At 41.4% G+C, this 21353-nt stretch overlaps 1 protein-coding gene across 1 annotated transcript; it reads right to left on the reverse strand.

Annotated features, from left to right (window-relative positions):
* Positions 1–1230: 1230 nt before the first annotated feature.
* On the reverse strand, positions 1231–21293 carry edf1 (endothelial differentiation-related factor 1). The gene is made up of 5 exons (XM_034205171.1): positions 21022–21293; positions 3102–3153; positions 2779–2939; positions 1909–2002; positions 1231–1821 (listed from the first exon to the last, which is right to left on the reverse strand). The coding sequence occupies exons 1-5, from the start codon at positions 21097–21099 to the stop codon at positions 1760–1762; spliced, it is 447 nt and encodes a 148-aa protein (XP_034061062.1). The 5' UTR covers positions 21100–21293; the 3' UTR covers positions 1231–1759.
* Between the last annotated feature and the right edge of the window lie 60 nt (positions 21294–21353).

The raw sequence follows: 21353 nt of genomic DNA on the forward strand, positions 1-21353 counted from the left end.
ACAGGTGTGCCACAGGGGGTTATCTCACCAGACAAGAGATTGCACATTAGGGATTGATAGAGGTAGAACTAAATGCTGGCATTGCTTGAGCTCTGAAAGCTCTTTTTTCATCTCAGCTGAGTGCCTGTTTACCTCTGTCCCTTAAAAACGGTCTGTCCCACTTGCAGCTCCCCTCATCATGCTGTTTCTGTTATTCTGCAACAACAAGCTCCATGAATCTTTAATAAAACAGAAGGCAGCCTCCCACCGGCAAAAGTAATTATTGAATCAATAACCCATGTTGGAAATGGAACATTGAAGATAAAGAGAGAGCTGAAAGCAAGTCTTCATCAAGGCCTGTCATTTTAGAGTATTTGAAAAGGGCAAGGATGTTAACATTATGGGATAGTTAATCCTTTGAGACTAAAGTAAACATTTCAACACATCTATGCAGTGTCACAAGTTTCAATGGACCTTTTCTTTGAATTGTGCACCTTTACTAGCATATGTCAAGTGTAAGCAAGATGTTTTTTTTCTAGAACTGTTTAAAAAGTAGTTTTCACTTTATGTACTCCTTTTACATCAAGAAGTTACAACCTTGCACAAAACCTGCGATACACATTGTATACCATAGTTCAAACATAGTGGACCACTCCCAATATGTTCCTGGTAGTATTCTGACATCTAGTGGATCAAGATTACTACTACATCTAGATTTCAGGTTGTTTCAGGATACCTCCTTTGGGCCTGTCGAGGATTGACCTCCCCCTTAAACTTAAACGGTTAACATCCTGCATATTTACCTATGAAAGGCACTGTATGTACATATCTGGACTTACACTTCAACATTTTAATCTATATATATTTATCATATTCATAATTATTAATATCTGTATATATTTAAACCACTTTGATTATATTCATCTTTGATGTCAGATTTTTATTTTGTTATTATAACTATCCTTTAAACTCTTCTATGTCCTATATTGTGTTTAACTCTTATTGCTGTTGCTACCAAAACACTTAAAACTGTAGAGGGTTGCTTGAATTATAGGCAGTGAGCAAAAGCCATTTTAAAATGTAAGACAACATGTTCAGGTTTGATTCATTGTGAGACATACAATTAAAACATGTAAATGTTTTACAGCTTTAAGAAATAATATTTGTAACTTTTTAGGAATTATTAAAAACTCTTCACCTTTTCTTATGAAACCGTGGCGACCATGGCCCACCAATGCACACAGAGAACTGTCATGAATTGCGAGACTTTATTTTAAAAGATCAAAACAAAGCACAGCATTAAAACATTTGTAAACACTGTAATGACATCCACTCTTTCCTCGTGAGTGAAAAAAAAGATGCAATTGAGCACTTTTGGCTTATCATCATGCTCAGAAATAACGTGAGTCAACGTAGTTTGTTTGGTAATGAAAAATAATTCTACTTCTTTAAATTAGTCTACATTAAAAAGTTGAATTCATCATGCCAAAGCCAAAGCAAACGGATTCACAGAACTCCCGAGTTAGTGACGTTGAAAAATACGTTCGATCATTCATTTGATTATGTGGTCGAGAAACAGTTTCAGTAAGCAGCCGGTGATGCAGTGGAGAACCCGGTCCTGAGGGAGGACACAGGTGAGATCAGCCCAGGTAGGGGGAGGGGGGGGAGGAAGGTAGGGAGGGGGGTTTAAAGGGTTCTTGGAAGGAGGATATGGAAAGGGTTCTAGTTTTTGGACAGGGGAAGAAGGGGCCTGGGGAGGGCTGATTTCGAGGCTTTGTCTTCACTTTTTCATGGTCTTTGGCTCCAGGGGTAGCCCAATGTCCTTCCCACGCAGTTTGAGACCTGTTCATGACAGACAATTCAAAAGGGTTATACAACTGCCAAATTGAGACTTTATAAATCATAATCATTAGCAAATGCTTTTCTTACCAATTGCTCTCTCTATCTTGCCCAGGACCTGGTTGTTTGGAATTGCTTTCCCACATTCATAGTCTGCGATGACTTGAGGCTTCTCATTAATTTTCTGAGGAGAAGATTTTTCATAAATAATTAAGAAATGTGTCAAACCACCAGCCAGCAAAACTACTCAAGCATAGCTGGGCATCATTTATTTCCACATTGTTGAAGAAAACTGAAACCAAAAAAAAAAAAAAAAAAAAAGTATTTTAAAGGTCTCCTATTATACTGTTTTTCATCAATATATTATAGGTCTCAGATATATGCAAAACATGTCTCTGAAGTGTTTGGCTGAAATACCTAACAGACCGTGCATTGTAGCATCCCATAAACCCCTCTGTTTCAGCCCTGTTTCAAAAGTGCTGATTCTCTGTTACTTTAGATTAAAATAAGGAGCCACTCCCCTTGGTTGGTTATTGGCTACGAGCCAAACAATCGTTATGACATCATAAAGCGGCCAAAATCTGATCAGCTGATTTGACAGGTTTTTATATAAATGGATCAGGACAAAAAGAGAGTGAATCTTTTTTCGCTGAATCTTTCAGACTCACTTTACACAGAGGGGACACATGTTTATACAAGACAGGAAAAAGTGGATTTTGCATAATAGGGGACCTTTAAGTCTATGTCTTTGCTAAGTTATCTATTCAATAAGAGGCAGCTACTTATACATTCTTGGCTTCAACCCCTGGATGATGTTATGCTAACTGGAGCTGCACATCAGTAAGCTTATTGTAATGTGTGGATATTTGTTTAACATTATCAGCTTTATCTAGATTTTTTGCAAACTTTGGATTCACTAACATACACGTTTTATACACCCAGAGAAGTTTGTATACTCACAGTGGCCAAGTCTTTCTGGGTCAGACCTTTGTCCCCTCTGCCTTGCTGGATGTATTTGCCCACCTCGTGGGGAACGCGTTCATGATGGAGCTCCTCTGTCTCTCGGTCCAATTTAGATGTGTTCTTTGTCACGAGGTGCTGTTTATTCTGCCCCGCAGACCCTGTGAGACAAGCAGTGGGTCACACATAATGTTGAGGCATCATCAAAGGTGAAAGACCTGCATAAACAGCGTTATGATGACTTAAGCTGTTAAATTAATTCAATGTTTTGCTTTCTGGGAAATTATAATTATAATTATCTAGTACAAAAAGTATAAATTTACATTTCTTGGATGTCTCAACGTCTTGCCCACGTCTCTGAGCAGCTGCGATTGCCTAGAGAAAAATTGGACATGTAAATATCATTAATGTAAAAACAAATGCTAAATTAAATTGACAGTAGATTGCATCATGACCAGGTTCAACTTTTGAATCATAATTTCCAAGCCAGTAGTTAATATGTAACTAATCTGCCCATCTAGATATGACGCATTAAATAAACAAAAGACAACATGATCAGTCTGGCCGGAGCAAAACCACGCACGTACTTTCCAGAAGGGACAGTAAAATAACGTTTTCTAAATGTATATTAAAACAGCTGTTACACTAGATTAATTTACCTGTGGCATTTGATACACATACATATATCTACAGCATTACATAGGTGTTTTACTACATGATTTGCTAACAATAATGATCAAATCAGCATGGGGGTTGGCAATGCGTGCTATGCCAGATAAAAGCATAAACCTTTTTAAGGAGTGGTTAGTTAGAGAGGAGTAGTGTGCCTAAGCTAACTATAGAGAGGCGAAGTCCCGCCCTTTCCGGTGGACCTCCATGGGAACTTATTTCGGAAATATGATGTATTGAAGTCAATGGCGAGAGAAAAGTTATCTTTCGATGCCGTTTGAATTGTGCCACGAATTACACATATGATATTTGTCAATTTAAAAGATAATTTTGCAAGTAAAAAAATGGTTTGCCGTGAAACTGTGAAGTAAGACTTTTTTTGTGTGAAACCGCTCAATGAACTACATCTCGCTGTTACTACGGTCTTGCCAAAAAAAGGATTGACTACCCTCACTATCACCACAATGAAACACGTCCAGAAGAATGTCATGCAAAGCTGCCTGCCTGCCTTCGATTCTCCCTGAACTGAATCTTTTTAATGTTCAATTTTAACCATTTGTGTATGAACTGTGAAGTACAAAAGATCGCCGATGCTAATGTAGCGTTAGCGTTAGTATGTCTCCCCCGGGGGCATCCGGGCTTAAACGGTGTATTATAGAATGATCACACCGGTGTGACAGTTAGGCCTGTCACGATAATTAATTTTGTTGGACGATAGATTTTCCCGGAAATTATTGCGATAAACGATAATATTGTCGGCACCGTTGTAAGACCATTTTAGACCACTGACATAATGATAATATATAATAATAATTCAAGTATATTCTTTCAAAGAGAACTTTTTATTGAACATTCAACATTGCTAATGAAATAATATTAAAATATATAAATTATATATAATAAATAAAACAAATACATTTAATTTTAACAACAATTCATTAAAATCACACACAACCAAAACAATCAATTAAATAGACTCAGGCTGGAAAACAGAGCTCTCTCTCTCTCATATATATATATATATTGCTTGTGAGACAATGTGTTCTCTTATTTATATATATCAGTGTTTCCCATATATTGATTTATTTGTGGCGGGCCGCCACAATTAAATATCGTCCGCCACAAATAGATCTCGTAAAAAAATAATATATATATTTCATTGTAGAGCGCAGTTACCCGCTCAGCCCCTCTTTGCGTGCTCTTTGCTCTCAACGGCCCCTGAGCCCCGCCCCCTCCTCTCTGCAAGACATTTCTGAAGTTTGAAACCAGATGCTGCGTGCCGGAGAATCACTTCACGAATGGTTGGTGGTATATGCATACATTTGTCCAAAATGGATGTATTCAAGTTAACTCTGATAAGTTAGTCTCTCTGTTCGTATCACGCCGTAAATCGCGGAGACCCAGCTCTTCAAATAAGTTATTAGCTAACAAGCATGAAAGGAGCCTAGCTAGCTAGTTGCTAGCTGGGTTGTCGAGGTTAGCACGCTGTGTAACATTATAGCGCTCCTAACGTTAGTCAACTACCGACTGCATTTAATTCTTTAACTCTGACGCTGAATGATGTTTGCTCCCTCAAACCAGATGAATATAGAAACATATTTTCAGAGGCAGAAACGGGCTCATCCTGAAGAGGAGCAAACACAGCCTGGAACAGAGGTATTAGCAATAGTACCTATAGAAACACACGTTGGTGGGACACACGCGGGAAAGCTGAACAGTCCGACCAGTGTGATTAGCTATCCAATTAATTTGTTTGAAATATTTCCAGGCTTCAACCAGTGCTAGTGTAGCAGCAAGAGAGGGTCAGGGAGCCGTGGCAGAGCCAGCTAGCTCAAAAGCAGCAGGTGAGATTGACAGAAAACACAGAGATATAGAAGCAGGTCAGGTGGTCAGAAAACCAGATTTCTGAGGCATAATTTATATTCTTCTGTGCCTCATTTCTGTAATTGTGAAGCAAGCAGCAAGCATAGACACACTGGATTTGATCCAGAGTAGTTGAATATGCCTCCATTTTAAGGCGCCGGCCACACAAGGACGATAACGGTCGTTTCCGTTACCGTTTTGTGTCATATAGACCATTCGGCCACACTAGGACGACAGAATATGGCACTAAACGACTACGGTAACGGGTCCCAAGGTGGATAGAACGGCATACGCAACACTCTGGGGGGTCCAACGGCTCCGTGTGTACGCCCTATACGATCATTTTCTGATAATGATGAGGCAATAGCCCCGCCTCTCCCCACCTCTGCTGCTCACCCCCGCGTCAAAGTAAACTGCACACTGAATTCAGATTATTTATCTTTCTCTCGATATGGACATAAACGCGAGTGAAGTATAATCTGACAGGACGGAGACACCTCTCAAACTACCTAAACTAGTTATAAATATGTTTATTTTTACTGTCAGCCGGGTCACTCATTACTGGATCAGCTGCTGCATGAAAGCATGAAACAGACACTGACGCTGTCAGAAGAGAGGGAGGAAAAAGAGAAGCTCCGTGTATTTTATTATTATATTATATAGAGTCGTTATTCATTTGTTTTAAAGCTCAATAAATAACAAAGAAGACCTTTGACCGGCACTTTTATAATTTTTTCCGCGGAGAATAAACAGAAGGGCAACCATGACAACCATGCTTCTTCGCTGCTTTTGTGGAGGAAGTTACAGTGCCACGTACAGGCTCCTGCATATGTACTGCAGCTTCTCCAGTGGTTGGAGCTAAACGGAGCTGTCTCGTGTGGACAGAAACTTTCCGGTGTCTATTGCGTGTGGACGGAAGCCTTTTTTGCGATTGCGTTTGCATATGCGTTTTACCGTTATTGTCCTCGTGTGGCCGGGGCCTAAGCCATGGCTATACCACACACAGCATGGTCAATTTGATGAATGGGCTGAGCTCTACCCCTGCCTGAGCCTCCTTGCGGGCATAGGACTAGTTATCCCTGTTTCTAGTGTCAACTGTGAACGCGATTTCTCGGCGGTGAACAGAAAAAGCATCACTTTGAAAAGCACAACAAATTATTATGCATTTCCTTTATTAGTTCAGTTTGTGGTATTCCATTTTGCTTCATCCTCAGGTGAAAACAGACCTCCGAAACCAGCTCCAAGGAGAACACCTGGCTGCTTGCTTGAAGATCTCCATAAATGGACCCTGTCCTGAAGCCTTCCCTTAAGATAGGGCATTAGAATATTTGTTCAGGAAGCCCCGTAAAATCGGATATCAAGACAAAGGGTGCAAACAACAAGTAGGCTGCAAAGTTTGCACATTGTCTGAACATCTGAAGCGTTGTGTAGCCGAGCCACATTTATTTTGTTTGTTTGTTAGACATCCTAGTGGTGGTGTTCCAGGCGGGATTTGAACTCGGCACTTAGCCCTCAGTTACTCCAGGGAGAATGTAATTAAATGTAAGTAATCTAATGTAAATCACTTTGGAATAAGGCGTCTGCTAATTATATTTTTGGGAGAATAAACCCCACAGATCCTCAACTCCGGTGTGGCTCACTCATTTACAACGCGGGAGGGGGGTGCCAACCGGGGGGTGCCCCCACAAATAGAATCAAATTATGTGGGAAACACTGTATATATACAGTGGGGCAAAAAAGTATTTAGTCAGCCACCAATTGTGCAAGTTCTCCCACTTAAAAAGATGAGAGAGGCCTGTAATTGTCATCCTAGGTATACCTCAACTATGAGAGACAAAATGAGAAAGAAAAAAAAAAATCCAGAAAATCACATTGTCTGATTTTTAAAGAATTTATTTGCAAATGATGGTGGAAAATAAGTATTTGGTCAATAACAAAAGTTCATCTCAATACTTTGTTATATACCCTTTGTTGGCAATGACAGAGGTCAAACGTTTTCTGTAAGTCTTCACAAGGTTTTCACACACTGTTGCTGGTATTTTGGCCCATTCATCCATGCAGATCTCCTCTTGAGCAGTGATGTTTTGGGGCTGTCGCTGGGCAACTCAGCATTCTTACTCCTCCAAACACGTCAAGTTGAGTTGTTACCAAAAAGTTCTATTTTGGTTTCATCTGACCATATGACATTCTCCCAATCCTCTTCTGGATCATCTAAATGCTCTCTAGCAAACTTCAGACGGGCCTGGACATGTACTGGCTTAAGCAGGGGGACACGTCTGGCACTGCAGGATTTGAGTCCCTGGCGGCGTAGTGTGTTACTGATGGTAGCCTTTGTTACTTTGGTCCCAGCTCTCTGCAGGTCATTGGCTAGGTCCCCCCGTGTGGTTCTGGGATTTTTGCTCACCGTTCTTGTGATCATTTTGACCCCACGGGGTGAGATCTTGCGTGGAGCCCCAGATCGAGGGAGATTATCAGTGGTCTTGTATGTCTTCCATTTTCTAATAATTGCTCTCACAGTTGATTTCTTCACACCAAGCTGCTTACCTATTGCAGATTCAGTCTTCCCAGCCTGGTGCAGGTCTACCATTTTGTTTCTGGTGTCCTTTGACAGCTCTTTGGTCTTGGCCATAGTGGAGTTTGGAGTGTGACTGTTTGAGGTTGTGGACAGGTGTCTTTTATACTGATAACGAGTTCAAACAGGTGCCATTAATACAGTTAACAAGTGGAGGGCAGAGGAGGCTCTTAAAGAAGAAGTTACAGGTCTGTGAGAGCCAGAAATCTTGTTTGTTTGTAGGTGACCAAATACTTATTTTACCGAGGAATTTACCAATTAATTCATTAAAAATCCTACAATGTAATTTCTTGGATTCTTTCCCCCCATTCTGTCTCTCATAGTTGAAGTGTACCTAGGATGACAATTACAGGCCTCTCTAATCTTTTTAAGTGGGAGAACTTGCACAATTGGTGGCTGACTAAATACTTTTTTGCCCCACTGTATATATATATATATATATATATATATATATATAGCTTGCGAGACAATGTGTGCTCTTATTTATATAAATATATATATCCTTAATATAAGGTGGGGGCTCTCCAGCTGCCGTGTTTGCTCCCAGCTGGGGGAATGGCGTGGTTGTGTTTCAGGCAGAGGTGGGACCAAGTCATTGTTTTGCAAGTCCGAGTCAAGTCTCAAGTCTTTGCGCTCAAGTCAAGTCTCAAGTCTTTGCGCTCAAGTCCAAGTCGAGTCTCAAGTTAGGATGGGCAAGTTCAAGTCAAGTCCAAGTCCTAAACTTTGACAAAACGAGTCATAAACAAGTCATTATGTGTTTTTCACCAAATGTAATGACATCGATCAACAGAATAATACTTAATAATCAAATTGCTCTTTATTAGTCACATTAATAATTTAATAATCAATTTTCTCTCTGCTGGTAAAGTAACGTGTTTTTTTCTATTTGAAGAGGTATCAGTAAGGTAGGCTACCGTGACGGTTTGATTCAGAAGGAGTTTAATGTATAAGATCCCTGATGTTGAGGTGACCAGAATGTTTATTTCCACTGTGTACAACATGTTATAAGGGACCCACAATCTATCTTTATGCAAGGGATAATGTGCAGCGAGGCAGACTTTTCAACACCTTTTTAAGACCACTTTGAATAGAATTCAGACCTATTTCAGGGCAATAAAGTATGAAGGAAAATTGATATGAAAGAAGAAATACGTCCCATAATCACTTACAAAGTAAATGTATTCATGTTCAACTAGGGCTGTGCAATTAATCGTATTTTAATCGCGATTACGATTATGGCTTGCGACGATTATGAAAACAGCATAATTGACAAAATACGATTATTTTGCTGGGTGCGCTTTCGCCCCTCCCTAAAAGCCCACTCGGCCACGTGGGAGTGACATGTGTTGTGAGTGTTCAGCGCGAGCGAAGATGTCAGAACAAGAGCAGCAACTCGTTAAAAAGAAGAGTACAACTATTTCCACTATTTGCAAGTACTTTGCCATTACATTTCACATCGCTAAAGATATGAAGCTGACTCAGAAAGCGACTCAGGTTCTGGTCCAGGCTCTCGTCATCTCACGCCTAGACTACTGCAACTCCCTCCTGGCTGGTCTACCTGCATGTGCCATCCGACCTCTGCAGCTCATCCAGAATGCAGCGGCTCGTCTGGTTTTCAACCTTCCTAAATTCTCCCACACCACTCCGCTCCTCCGCTCCCTTCACTGGCTTCCGGTAACTGCTAGAATCCACTTCAAGACACTGGTACTTGCTTACCGTGCTGCGAATGGATCTGGCCCTTCCTACATCCAGGACATGGTTAAACCGTACACCCCAGCGCGTGCACTACGCTCTGCATCAGCCAAACGACTCGTTGCGCCCTCGCTGCGAGGGGGACCCAAGTTCCCATCGGCGAAAACACGTGGGTTTGCTATCCTGGCTCCAAGATGGTGGAATGAGCTCCCCATTGACATCAGGACGGCAGATAGCTTGCACATCTTCCGGCGCAAACTGAAAACTCATCTCTTTCGACTCCACTTCGAGCGTTAGAACGATTAACGAAGCACTTTTATACCAATAAAGGACTGGATTACCTAAAGCCAGTTGAGTAGCACTTGAAATGTTTGGCTCTATGAAACCTGATATACTTATATGATTCTGTTTTCTTCAAGGTTGTGTCTTCCTGGTCGAATGTACTTATTGTAAGTCGCTTTGGACAAAAGCGTCAGCTAAATGCAATGTAATGTAATGTAATGTAATGTGCCCAGTTAGCACTGTTAGCAACCAGGGCTTTAAGCAACTTGTCAACATGTTGGACAAGCGTTACGCGATGCCGTCTCGGTATTATTTCAGTAGGTCTGCGCTGCCTGCACTATATGACAAATGCCGTGGGGAAGTTGAGAGAGATGTGGCTTCAGCTGACTACTTTGCTACCACAACAGAGCTATGGTCTAGCCCAGGGGTGCCCAACCAGTCGATCGCGAGATGTGTCTAAAAATAGAACAACAATATTCTGTTTTATCGTTAATGTCCTGTAACATAATCTTCCTGTGCCAGAATAATGCACTTGAACGCATCAAAGCTTTGTGATTGGCCGGCGTCACCCCATGTGTCGGGGCGTGGCTGAGGGTCTTCAGTACAGGTGGCAATATTGTCACCTGCCTGCGCTCATCTCTGAAACCAGACCATGTAAACAGGCTGTTGTTTCTTGCAAAAAATCTTTAAGATATGAAATTAGCAGCCCTACCAGCATTTGCCATGGTGGCCAAAACATTTTTATTTGGTCTTAAATTGTAGTTCAACATTTATTTCCTGTTACTTCTGGACCATGACGGTTGGCCAGCCTTCAACGTTTAACTGAGTGGAATATGTTGAATATGTTTTACCAAAATGTTGGCTATATGTTAAGGAGTTTTCAGTAGGTTGTGACATCATATTTGATTTAATTTATTTTGGTCTAATTTATTTTTATTTATCATATTAATAATATATGTTTAGTATGGTTTTGGAAGTGCGCTCCAACATATTTGTTGATCTTGTTTATTGGTAAAATATTATTAGTTTTAAAGTTCAATAAATGGTCAATGAATAATCGTCAAAATAATCGTGATATCAATTATTGACCCAAATAATCGTAATTATGATTTTTGCCATAATCGCACAGCCCTATATTCAACATAAGAACAATGACTGAACATAACAGCATAACAGTACAGAACTGTGTTAGCGTGTCAGACAAAAAGTGTGTATGTGTGTGTGTCTGTGTGTGCTTGAGTGTGTGTGTGTGTGTGTGTGTGTGTGTGTTAGGGCTGTGCAATTAATCATATTTTAATCGCAATTACGATTTTGGCCTGCCACAATTACGAAAACAACATAATCGAAAAAAACGATTATTTTGCTTTGCTAGGTTGTGACAGTGCACTACAACATATTTCATCTAATTAATTTTTTAGTAATGTATCATTTATTTAATTAATTTTTGTATTGGTTTTTCAGTTGAATTATACGTTCAAGGTAATCAACAGTTAAAAAGATACTGTTCAAATTATTATTTGTTTTAAAGTTCAATAAATGGATGTTTTCAAAGTCAATGAATAATCGTATTTAATAATCATGATATTAAATATTGACCAACATAATCTTGATTATTGCCATAATCGAGCAGCCCTAGTGTGTGTGTGTGTGTGTGTGTGTTAGGGCTGAACGATATACCGTGTCATGGCGATAACCGCGGTATGCGCATGCCGCAGGGACGTGCGGTTTTATTAAAAAAAAATTAAATGCTAACGCACTTTAGCACAGAATTCAAAATAAAGATACCCTTATTACTTATCGAAACTGCACATACAATATATCCGATTAAAGCTGAGACTCCACAGATTATTTAAGTATAGTATCTAAGCGATCCGATCTCGTGACCGGGGAAGCAAACACAGACATCACAACACGTACCTTTTACGGAGCTTTTACGGGAGATCGTCTCACCGTAGCTGTCAATCTGATCAAAAGACGTGTTCAATGGCATTACAACGAGAAAGAAAAAACGCGGCTGAATCGGTTGATCCATAGGTTGATAATGTATCTGTGGCTTTGAAGCAATTGTTTATAATCCATAATTCCATTTTTATGTAAAAATCGGAGCACAAAAGTTAGCTGCTAATGGTAGCCACCTTGGTGGTATGCAGCTTCCGGTTTTGGCTACGCGTCGTCACTCTCACTCCTTATTTGTTGATGTGTTGGTGTGTGTAGAACTTCCCCTGATATTTGACCTTTTTAGACAGATTTAGCACACAAAAAAACCTCTTCTGGGGCCATTTGGGTGGATTTTCCATATCTCTGGCCCACCTTGCTGGATTTTGACATGTGACATCTCTTTCTGACCGTCAGAGCCAATGGAATCGAGGGGAAATCACACAGTCCTTATTTGGTAATGTGTGTGTGAGAGACTTCCGCATAGCCAAGACCGGAAGCAGCAGCCACTATGGTGGCTACCATTAACAGCTAACTATTGCTCTGCGATATTTACATAAAAATGGAATTATGGATTATAAATTAAATCATTTTTTTTATACAGAGACGTTAAAAACCTATGGATTAACCGATTCAGCCGCGTTTTTTCTTTCTCGTTTTAATGCCATTGAACACGTATTTTGATCAGATTGACAGCTACGGTAAGACATCTCCCCTAGAAGCTACGTAAAGGTACGTGATGTCTGTGTTTGCTTCCCCTGTCAGAGTTCAGATCACTCAGTGATGATACTATATACTTAAATAATCTGTGGAACCTCAGCTTTAATCGGATATCTTGTAAATGCAGCTACGATACGTAATAATAAGGGTACTTTTATCTTGAGTTCTGTGCCAAAGTGCGTTAGCATTTTTCGCTCAGGGGTCATTTAGATGCTTCTTATGAGACTTGTGTTTTGTTTTGGTATAAAATGGTTTGTATCGTCAGTTAGCTGAGATTATTTCCGTTAACACTGAGACACAGTGTCGTGAAAAAAAAAGAAGTAAAGTACCCGCCGGGACTTTGGGGTTTAACAGGTTAAAAAACCGCAATATATACCGCAGGGGGGGAAAACATCGCAATGTCAGTTTTTTTCAATACCGTGCAGCCCTAGTGTGTGTGTGTGTGTGTGTGTGTGTGTGTGTGTGTGTGTGTGTGTGTGTGTGTCCGAGAGAGTGACAAGCAAGGGCGCCGGAAGCGGGGGGGGGCTATTGGCCCCCCCACTTTTCAGCCCTGCCCCACATTTTCGCAGCAGCAGATGCCGCGGAAAATTGTACAAATCCCGTTTCAATAATTCCCCTCTACTCTAAAGTCACATCTAAAACGCAATGTGATCTAGCTGTATATATTTTGTTATTTTTGATTGTTATATTCAATCTCACTAGCTACAGGCATGTTTGAAGCTTGTAAAGGGAAGATGACAGCTCTCACTGGCCACTCTGCTGTTCCTCAGCGCCGCTCCCCCTCCCTCCAGCTGAAATTATGAATGTACGGTGCTAATCATAGATAACACGGCAGGGTCCGTTACGGTTTGTTTTTATCTGATTTCAAATAAGCAAAGTCTAGTCTTTCAGAATATTAAACTTGTTTCGGAAAATTCAGATGATAAATAGGCCTACAACTTTGAAGCTTGTAACGGCATAATTACAAGCGGAGAACGGAGTAACTTGGGTCACAGCAGGCATAATAACAACAGCCGGTGTTTCCCGTGAGTGCAGTAATCCAAACAAAAATATTTCCCCTCCGTAGTATTTTGATAATTTGCTCCGCTAATAATCAATCAGATCGATGGATTCCAGAGAAGAGAAAACTTTAAAGGCCTTTTTCTCAAAATGATGACTCTGTAACAGTCATTATATAATGTGACATATTTTGCTTAATATTTGGAGTAGCCTACAAAAACAATCCTGATATCATTAGAAAGCTAGGAATCAAAATGTGTCTTCGGGTCAATGCGACTGATTTCGATGGAGCAGGTCACTTTGCATTAGGTAAAATAAAGCAGGCAGACATAACAGGAAGAATATGTAGGCCTACATTTTAACCCAATGAAATAGGACATTGTCACACCATTCAAATGTATCCATGTACCCTAAATTACAACCAATAAAAAAAGCTTAGATTTGTTTATTTGTTAAGTTGTTTACTTTATTTGTTACGTTGTTCTGTGTGTGTCAGTCGTTAACCTAGAGATAGAAAGAATATATACACTTGCAAACATGTCAGAAGAACCAGCGCAGAAGAAAACTAAATACAGTCAATCTAAACTTAAATGTAACAACTGGAAGGTCACATCCCTGACATCCACATCTCCGGAGCCTGGACCTTCTTCAAACCGATGAACCCAAAAGCAGCAGCTCTGCGGCCGCAGAGATTGTCAAAACCACCGCCGCCGTTGTTGTACCGAAACAGGCTGGTTCCAACTGCATGGAGGATTGTTGTCGGGACATTGAGGCGGGTAAAGCTGTACAGCTAACTATCGGAAAAAAGGAGACCACTAGTAGATTATTTGGGCAAAGAGAAGGTAGGCCTACTTCAACGCAGAATGGTACAAAACAGAGAGTGGTTCATTCTTTGCAAAACCACTAAACGATAGTGATAAACTGCGATGTTAACAACCTCATGATAACCTCATATTTGTTTTACTTAGGATCATACCTATGTTTAGTCTAGAAAAAGGTAATTGTCAGTGGCGTTTTCTCCTGGAGGCCAAGGGAAGCCAGGCTTCCCCTGTTTTTTTGGATTGTAGTTATAATTTTAATAAATAAATAAAAACACTTCGTTTAGTTTCGGAAATTCTTTGTTGTGTGTTGCTGCCGGCCCGTCTCTCCCCTATTCTCATTGAGTATTTTACAAAGAGTGAAACGGCGCCACTCTAGATGTTATGGTGAAACAGTAGATTGCACTCTTTGTTGCGAGAGGAGGCCAGCCGAAATTGGCTTCCCTTGGTGAAAACAAATTGAGGGATTGACCAATCAGACAAGGCTAACGTCATGCCCCTGCCAACCTGTGATTAGTCAGGGCCATGCCAAGGGAAGCCAGAGTCGGCTGGCTTCCCTTGCCTCCAATCAAATCGCATCAATTTAGTGTGGCAGTGACGCATCCTAAAACCCGGAAGTAAGCTGCGCTCGGTTTCCCTCGACAAAAAAGCAATGGGATTTCTACATAGGATTTTGGAAAATAGCTCGAAATAAGGTCAGTGGAAAATGAACCTGTTAGATAAATGCATGTTTTATTCAGCCGGATAATATCCACATGTCTACCTTACTTTTATTATTTTAGAATCATAAATCTAATCGATAGATGATAGATAGCGTCACTGCACCACTCTCACCGCCGTTAGAAAGTAGCAAGCAAGTGCAATTATGGAGGGTGGAGATTTGGAGTATTTAATCAAAAATAATTGTACTAAACTTCCGCTACAGCAGCAACTAAAAATAAAATCTGATGACCGGCCCAAACTGGAGCTGTGTACAGCGAGGAAAAAATGAGCGAATCGGACGTAAAACGTTAAAGGTCTCCTGATGTAGTTTGTGAATGAATGCTTATTAGAGTTTCGGCTGGAGAGTGCGTGCGGACCTGTCGGTTAGATAACAGGCATGTGTAAGTCCTGCATCTGTATGATACAAATGTGTGTAAAATGATACCGGGTGCTGTAATCACTCATCTGGTTACGTTATCACATTGACCACCACACCCCCGACCCAAAAGAAAGGACGTATTATTGGCTTCCCCTAATTTTCTTCCCACGCCACGCTACTGGTAATTGTGTGCATTTTATTATAAAGTTGTATATTTACAGTCTGTTGCAAAAACTAAAAGAGCTTTACAAAAAAGTAACACAATGAAAGATGTTTGGAGTTTTATTTGAGTTATTCATTTACATTTTTGTCAAAGAGATGCTGATTTGAAACCGTTGTTACATTCAGTTACGGCACTTCTTGTTTCTGCCGGAGAGAGGGGAGGCCGTCCCAAAGCTTGCTGCTATATTTACTCCCTCCATCTGACAGGAGGGAGCCTCATGTGTCACTCCACGGAGTTCACTCCGTCACGGAGGGGGAGTGTGTAGGGGTAGGGTGTAGGGCGTGGTTTGGGAGTGGGCCATACACACACACTTTTTTTGGCCCCCCCACTTCTAAAATGAATCCGGCGCGCCTGGTGACAAGAGCTATATTCAGAGCTCTGCTGCCTTGGCTACACTATTTCATTGTTGCTGTTGTATGATTGGTGTTTTGCTGCGGTATTTAGCGTCTACAGCACCTCCGCTTTTAGGGTTGACGTAGACCCAAACGTCGCCCGGAGGTCCCCCGGTGTTGTTGCGGAAGCTGCTGCACACCTAACGCTCCACTAGCTAATGCTGCACTAGCTAACGCTACATTAGCAAAACAAACGCTAATTTATTTTGCAAAAGGTGCAGCGGGCTTCAAACATGTTCCCCTCCACTGGTTTCAACCAAGCACTAAATTAGATGTTTTCCAACCAAATACGGTTGAACTGACACTTCCCCATATTAATTTGTAAGTAGATTCGAAGATAGGCAACATCAGCGCCGGCTACATGAGCTGAAGCTTGGTTGCTAGGTTACTAGCTGGGTGTTCTCCAATAAGGGGCCGGGGGTAACAAAGTTAGTGATTACTGGTTCCATGTTGATTTAATTCAATACAAATTGTTGGGGGGAACTGAAAGGCTATTCCCGTACTGGTTACTTTGCAGCCCGGACATTTCCCCCAAAACACATTTTAGACGCGATCGCAACACATAAGTACCTTTCAAATCCCATCATTTTTAAGACCTTCTAAATCATATTTAAGACCTTTTTTAAGGCCTTAAATTCAGATTATCAAATGTAAGACTTTTTAAGACTTGTTAAGACCCCGCGGGAACCCTGATTGTAACTTTTTTTAATTGTCTGAACTTCTCCCACCTCTGGCAATAAATCCTGAGTGGTTACCAAAAAAAAAACCCTGCTCTGAAGGTTATTTTCATTTTACAAATCCTGCACTCAGCTTTGCTTTCTCCAATATCATTGAAAAGCAGCCAGATGCTGCTTCTTTTTTCGGTTTTCGCTCATTTCTTGACTTTTTCCGACGCGCTTGCATTTAAATCCGGCTCCCCGTCGCTCTGTGCAGCTGGCCTGTACCACTACACATGCTGTTCCCCCCCACCCTTAATAATGGTATGATCCTAGTGTGTCCTCGCATATGATTGGCCGCATGGTGGCCCAGCTAAATAAAGCCTTTAGCAAAAGTGCACCACATTCAGACGGAGAAATGCACCGGGTTTGACTGTCTTTCTAGTAGCTCTGTAGCCCCTCCATCCACGAATAACTTTTCCACGTCAACAACACACGGAGTTAACAAAATTATTAGGGATGCACGATATTGGTTTTTTGAAACAGATACCGATAACTTCCTGCTTCTCAAGACCGATACCGATACAAAAAAAATGTACGCCACTAATTATTTTAACGCGATTAACGCATGTGTATTTTTTTTCCTCGGCCGCCCCGTAGTTTCAGAGCGCATCGAGTTTAAAATACCATCTACAAGCTGATGCTGACAGCCCCGCTCCTGTCGCCCGCTTGTGGCAGACCACACTTCCACGCTCACCGGCAGGCACCGACTGGCCATCTGGAGGACCGGGAGGGTGTATATGTGGCCCGAGCGAGAGAGAGACCTTACGTGCATTGTTGTTGTTAGCATCTGGTGCTAGCTAGCTGCGCTAACGGATATACGGAGCTGTTTAAATGAAAACAGAGGAGCGACATTTTGCCACAACTGCGCCGAGCACTTGACTTTATGCAGGAAGCCAGACAGTGGGACATTGTATGAAAAGTCAGCACACTCAGCACGGATAGTGCGCAACATGATTGCAGCGTCCAGGCAGCTCGGGTTCGAGCATATGCCTTGAGTTGCACATAGCTCCAACGCCCATACCACCGACGACATGTTTGTTTACTGTCCTGGCTTCACGGTCGCACACCATTTACGTCACAGCCAGGCATGAGTTAGGGAGCGCTGGATTTGTGAAAAACTCCCCTCTTCCTAAACCACTAATACCACAGTACTGGCAAAACGGGAGGAGCCGAGTGAAAAACAAGCGCCCCTCATCCCAATCCACCCACACCGCAGTATTTTTTTCTACCCAAAAAATATATTGTATATTATCGGGGCTCTTGATACTGGCATCGGGTTTATCGGGATGACGTCATAATTCCTAATATCGGACCGATAATTATCGTGCATCCCTAAAAATTATACAAATATGGTTAATGATTAGAGGTAACTTGAGTTATTTATTTTGTTAAAGTTACAGCTATTCTGTTTACAATTCTGTCAGATTATTTTATACGATTTGTTAAAACATTGTTGTTTCTTTTGATGTGAAATATTATTTATTTAAATAAAAGCAATGTTAATTTTGTTCACAATTTGTTTAGTTAATTTAAGAATATATGTATTTTTGAATCAAGTATCCATCTTTATTGTCTTCATTGTTAGTTTCCACATGCCTAAAACAACCTCAAGCTAAATCTAAAAGTTGATGGCTAAATAAGAGCGTTTGAGAAATTGTGCAAGGCATAATAGTCTGAATAGTCGATTAATAGTTTCATTAATCGATTATCAAATTAGTCGTTTTGTTGCAGCCCTAATATACTAGGGCTGTCAAGTTAACGCAAACATTTTTAATGCCACTAATTATTTTAACGTGCGATTAACGCATGTGTATTTGTCCTCGGCCCGCCCCGTAGTTTCAGAGTCCAAAGGCTTGACGTTGTAGTTGTTAGTTGGATGGTGGGAGATTCTAGCGAAAGAGATATGGATACAAAAAAAAGGTGTTTTAAACAGCAAGCCAAGCACACAGCTGATGCTGACAGCCCCGCTCCTGCCGCTCGCTTGCTGCAGACCACGCTTGAAAGTTTGTCGGGGAGACGCCTGGACACTTCTACGAGCATCAAGCTTTTAACAGCGATAGCTAAATGGGTGGCTACAGCTTAACATTGTGGAGGACGAGGGGCTGCGTTAGATAATTCGGATCGCATCCAACGTGTCGACTGCACATCACAGCACATTATTTTGACCCACAGTGGGAACGTCTCATGCTTTGACTGAAGATGAAGACAGAGGAGCGGTATTTCGCCGACAACTGTAAACAGGCTTGTCTGTTTGAGCAACTGGCTCAGTGCAAAGAAGTAGACAGGGTTGAGAGAGAATGTAATGGCGCATTTCCACTGCAACGGGGTAGCCCCGTTTAAGCGTCCCTAAGCGTCCTCGCTCAGGCCTCGGGCTGCCTCGCTGGCCGTCCGAGGCCGTGGCGCATTTCCATTACAGTTTAGGACCTGGGGTAGCAACGCAGTGTAGGTGGGGCGATCGGCTTTGTTTTTGTTCACATTTCGAGTTGTTCCATCGAGCTCCCGCTGGATTTGATCATCCCCAATGAGATGTAGGAACGTCGTCACCTCCTCGGTCGACCACGGTGTGCTTTTCTTATTAGACGTAGCCATTTTTGTAGCTCATCCGTTTACAAAATGCTGTTTATAAAAATGCTGCAAGCTTGCTTCTAAATATATATGCGACGCTAGGGATGAACTCGCGCGCGATCTTGTGACGATTCTCTCTGACCAATCAGCAGGCGAGAGTGTTGACGTCACTAGTTCAGCCCTGGCCCTGGTCTGATAGAACCACGATTTTATGGGGCCGGAAAAAGAGGGAAAAAGTACCCGCTAGCCGGTACTAGGCTATATGGAAAGGCCACCAAAAACTGGCCTGGCCGCTTGAGGACGGTTAAGGACGCTTAAACGGGGCTACCCGCTGCAGTGGAAATGCGCCATAAGAGAGAGGGGTTCCAGGTTGTTGTATTGAAAATATTCAGGAGAATATTTGTCATTGTTCCAATGATAATAAACAAACATTTGCATAAGGCATATTTGTCCTATCATATGTTGATAAGAGTATTAAAAATGTTCCTCTAAGGTACATTTAGAACAGATGTGCGATTAATCGCGATGAACTATGGACATCATGCGATTAAATATTTTAATCGACTGACAGCCCTAGGATATACACAAAAGGGGAGTTAGTCGGTTCCAAACGCCGAGGTGAGTGTGAAACGAGTGTAATGTGTACCTTGTTAGCTAATGTTAGCTAGCTGACATTAACGTTCCACATTACACAGAAACCTTGTAGGCCTCCCGCATACTGGCTCTTACGGAACCGACCAACTCCCTTTTTGTGTAATAGCAGCTCTCAACATGCCCAGACGTGTAATGATTTTCACCTAGTTTAATACTTTTCACCTCATTCTGGTGTTGGTGACGTGTATTGTGCGAGACCAGAGATGTAGTTCATTGAGCGGTTTCACACACAAATAAGTGTTACTTCACAGTTTTACGACAAACTGTGACTTTTTTGACTTGGAAATTATTTTTTAAGATTGACAAACATAATTTGTCTAATTCATGGCACAATTCAAACGGGATCGAAAGATAACTTTTCTCTCGCCATTGACTTCAATACATAATTTTTCCGAAATAAGGTCCCATGGAGATCCACCGGAAAGGGGGGTCTTCGGCTCTCTGCCAAGAACCCTTTTTAGGTTAGCTGGCTAATGCTAGCTAGCAAGTTGGTTGGTCGCCGTACATTTCTTTAAATAACAGTCACATTACCTAGCTACCCGGACTAAGGTAAACATTTCTGTGTTAGGTTTGGCTTGCCCAAAAGACAACAAGTTAAGTTAATAAGTGATGTTTTAAAACATGATTTCAATTTGCACTAGACAAAGCTAGCCGTTTGGCTGTCGACATACACTTGGTTTAGGTTACCAGAGTAGTGTATTTAGTGAGAACAAAGCCGTTTAGTTTCTCATACGCCCTCCGTAATAAAACCGACTATATTGTTAGTTAAAACCACACCCCATCCGTTATAAACGGTTTGCTGGAAGAAGTCAAATAACATGTCTACTGTTGTTGTTATTAGCTAGCTAACGTTAGCAAACCAAACTACGGAGCATGTTTGCTGGTCATTTTAACCCGCAACCACGTGTACTACATTTAACTATGACACCATGTTATTAACGTTTACTCAGTTATTTACTAAAAACCTGAATCATTTTGTCGCGTTAAGAGGGTCCATAGTTGAGAGTATGCTTCAGAAATCAATCAAACACAAATACGAAGTGAGGCGTTCAAGCTAACCTGCTTGGATTTGGCCTGTGAAGCAGACGGCCCCTTCTTCCTCAAGACAGTCACGGTATCCCAGTCACTTTCTGCCATGTTTGTAGGGGTTTACTCGTTACCCGTAATATTAAATATAGATACAAAAATAGGTACCACTGTGTGTGGTCAAAATGATTCTTTTTATGAAGGTAGTGCTACTTTAGCGAATAGGACCTTCCTTCTAGTGTCACCCACGCGCTCTGCCAAAGCTTTATTTACAAAAGTGAAGAACAAGGGCATAAAGGAAGCGTTTAGCAGCGACCCCTGCTGGTGGGGCACCTGCAGCCACATAAGCAGCTAGACCATAGACT

This window comes from Gymnodraco acuticeps, unplaced genomic scaffold (genome assembly GCF_902827175.1).
Source record: "Gymnodraco acuticeps unplaced genomic scaffold, fGymAcu1.1, whole genome shotgun sequence".
Taxonomy (NCBI): domain Eukaryota; kingdom Metazoa; phylum Chordata; class Actinopteri; order Perciformes; family Bathydraconidae; genus Gymnodraco; species Gymnodraco acuticeps.

Bases quoted from the DNA above. Each gene is read 5' to 3' on its own strand.
- edf1 (XM_034205171.1), bottom strand. From the start codon at position 21,099: ATGGCAGAAAGTGACTGGGATACCGTGACTGTCTTGAGGAAGAAGGGG. The intron at 2,003-2,778 runs GTGAGTATACAA...TCTTCTCCTCAG, and splicing joins CCCAGAAAGACTTGGCCACT to AAAATTAATGAGAAGCCTCA. The intron at 1,822-1,908 runs GTAAGAAAAGCA...TGTCATGAACAG, and splicing joins CAAGATAGAGAGAGCAATTG to GTCTCAAACTGCGTGGGAAG.